The sequence below is a fragment of the Colobus angolensis genome, unplaced genomic scaffold, assembly GCF_000951035.1.
Source record: "Colobus angolensis palliatus isolate OR3802 unplaced genomic scaffold, Cang.pa_1.0 Scaffold115, whole genome shotgun sequence".
Lineage (NCBI taxonomy): Eukaryota > Metazoa > Chordata > Mammalia > Primates > Cercopithecidae > Colobus > Colobus angolensis.
The window spans coordinates 1,224,340-1,226,010 of record NW_012112586.1 but is presented as its reverse complement, the minus strand read 5'-3'; the positions used below and the strand labels follow the sequence as shown (position 1 = coordinate 1,226,010).

Sequence of the window (1,671 nt, the reverse complement as noted above, 5' to 3'; positions counted from 1 at the left end):
CGCTCTGTCACCCAAACTGGAGTGCAGTGGGGCGATCTCAGCTCACTGCAAGCTCCGCCTCCCGGGTTCCCACCATTCTCCTGCCTCAGCCTCCCGGGTAGCTGGGACTACAGGTGCCGCCATTACACCTGGCTAAATTTTGTAATTTTAGTAGAGACGGGGTTTCACCATGTTGGTCAGGCTGGTCTCGATCTCCTGACCTTGTGATCTGCCCACCTCAGCCTCCCAAAGTGCTGGGATTACAGGCATGAGCCACCATGCCCGGCCGAGAGCTTCATTTTTAACATTAGCTCAAGGTTAATCCCCACAACTCTCAGCCAAAATCACGACAGGTGCCACTGTGTCTGTCTGGGAGTACTTTTCATAGTTTTACTGAGGCTTCATTGCCAGCAGCCGTCCTGACCTTCACGCCATGAAAGTGACAGGCCCTAAAGTCTCCAGTCTGGGCGTGTGCTTGAGCTTTGACACCCAGGCTGCCTGGTACAGAGACCACGTGCTCGGAGAGGAAGGCTGTGTCCACTGGGGGACTCCTTTTCTCACACAGAGCATCAGTGATCAGCTCTGGAAGGAGGGTCAGGGTGGTGAGCGTGCAGTCCCTCCGGCCCTCCGAGCCCCGGCCTAGGCCGCCTTCTGCTTGTGCTCTTCCTGTGGAGGAAAGAGGACGGCTCAGCACCACACACTCCTTCCCCTCATTGTCTGCGGGACCCTGGGCTCTGCCCCGGAACGCCGAGGACTGGAAGCCCCGTGCAGCAGAAGCCCAGCCCTGGCTCTGCTGACAGCCCTCCCTGGGGCCATGCATTCCCACCACTGACGCCCAAGGGCTCCCTGTCCTTGGGCCAGAAGCTCAAGGACAACTTGTATGACCCTCTTTCCTCGTTTCCTCTTTTCTCCACGTGTGGAGAAACCCTCAGAGGGTTTCGTGCCAGACACTGGCCCTTACCTTGATGGACTCCTCCAGCTGGGACAGGGCCTCCTCGTACCGAGGAACCAGGGGCTGCAGCAGCTTGCTGGAGAGCTCGTGCCGCTGCAACTCAGGCGCCCCAGCTTCAGTCAGCATCTGGAGGAATCTCCTCTCCTGGAGGGAAGTCATGGTGGAAGGGGGTTCTTGGGCCAGCCCCTTGTCACCCTCAGGCAGCAGAAACTCCCAAGACCCTCGCAGCCTCACCTGCACTTTCAGGAGCAGCGTGAAGGCCTGTCCAGTTTTCCCAGCACGGGCCGTCCTCCCAACCCTGGAATCAAACGCGGCTATCTCCAGACTGGCCCGAGCCTTCAGGGGTCTGACGGAACGACGGCTTCTCTCCACACCAACCCCACCCACGCCAGGCAGGATGGTCCCACATACAACGCCCAGGAGCTCACAGTGGCAGCTGCGCCAGCACTCACCGGTGCACGTAGGTTCTCAGGTACTGGGGGGCGTCATAGTTCACCACCAGCTCCACACCCTGCACATCGATGCCTCGGGCAGTGGCATCCGTGCTGATGAGCCTGCGGGGACACACAGCATTGTGGGCCTGCTGTGCCAGGAGCAGGGGCCGTGGCAGCACCGGCCCTGTGGGGGCAGCTCAGGCCTTTCTGGGAACTGGCTGCCATGGGTCCAGGCACAGGAAGCCGATGTGCAGAAGAACGCACCCTATAGAGAGCCCCAGGCTGACCCTGGAGTGGCGCCCCCCC

At 60.6% G+C, this 1,671-nt stretch overlaps 1 protein-coding gene across 2 annotated transcripts in view; it reads right to left on the bottom strand.

The window, feature by feature from the left end:
• Positions 1–355: 355 nt before the first annotated feature.
• The window catches only part of DDX51 (DEAD (Asp-Glu-Ala-Asp) box polypeptide 51), a 5,467-nt gene continuing 4,151 nt past the window's right edge, over positions 356–1,671 (bottom strand). For both annotated transcript variants that reach the window (XM_011961072.1, XM_011961067.1), the window contains exons 12-15: positions 1,384–1,485; positions 1,166–1,229; positions 941–1,075; positions 356–645 (exon numbers count right to left, since the gene is read on the bottom strand). In XM_011961072.1, coding sequence (XP_011816462.1) covers positions 619–645; positions 941–1,075; positions 1,166–1,229; positions 1,384–1,485 — 328 coding nt within the window. In that variant the 3' untranslated portion in view covers positions 356–618. The remainder of the gene's footprint in view (positions 646–940; positions 1,076–1,165; positions 1,230–1,383; positions 1,486–1,671) is intronic.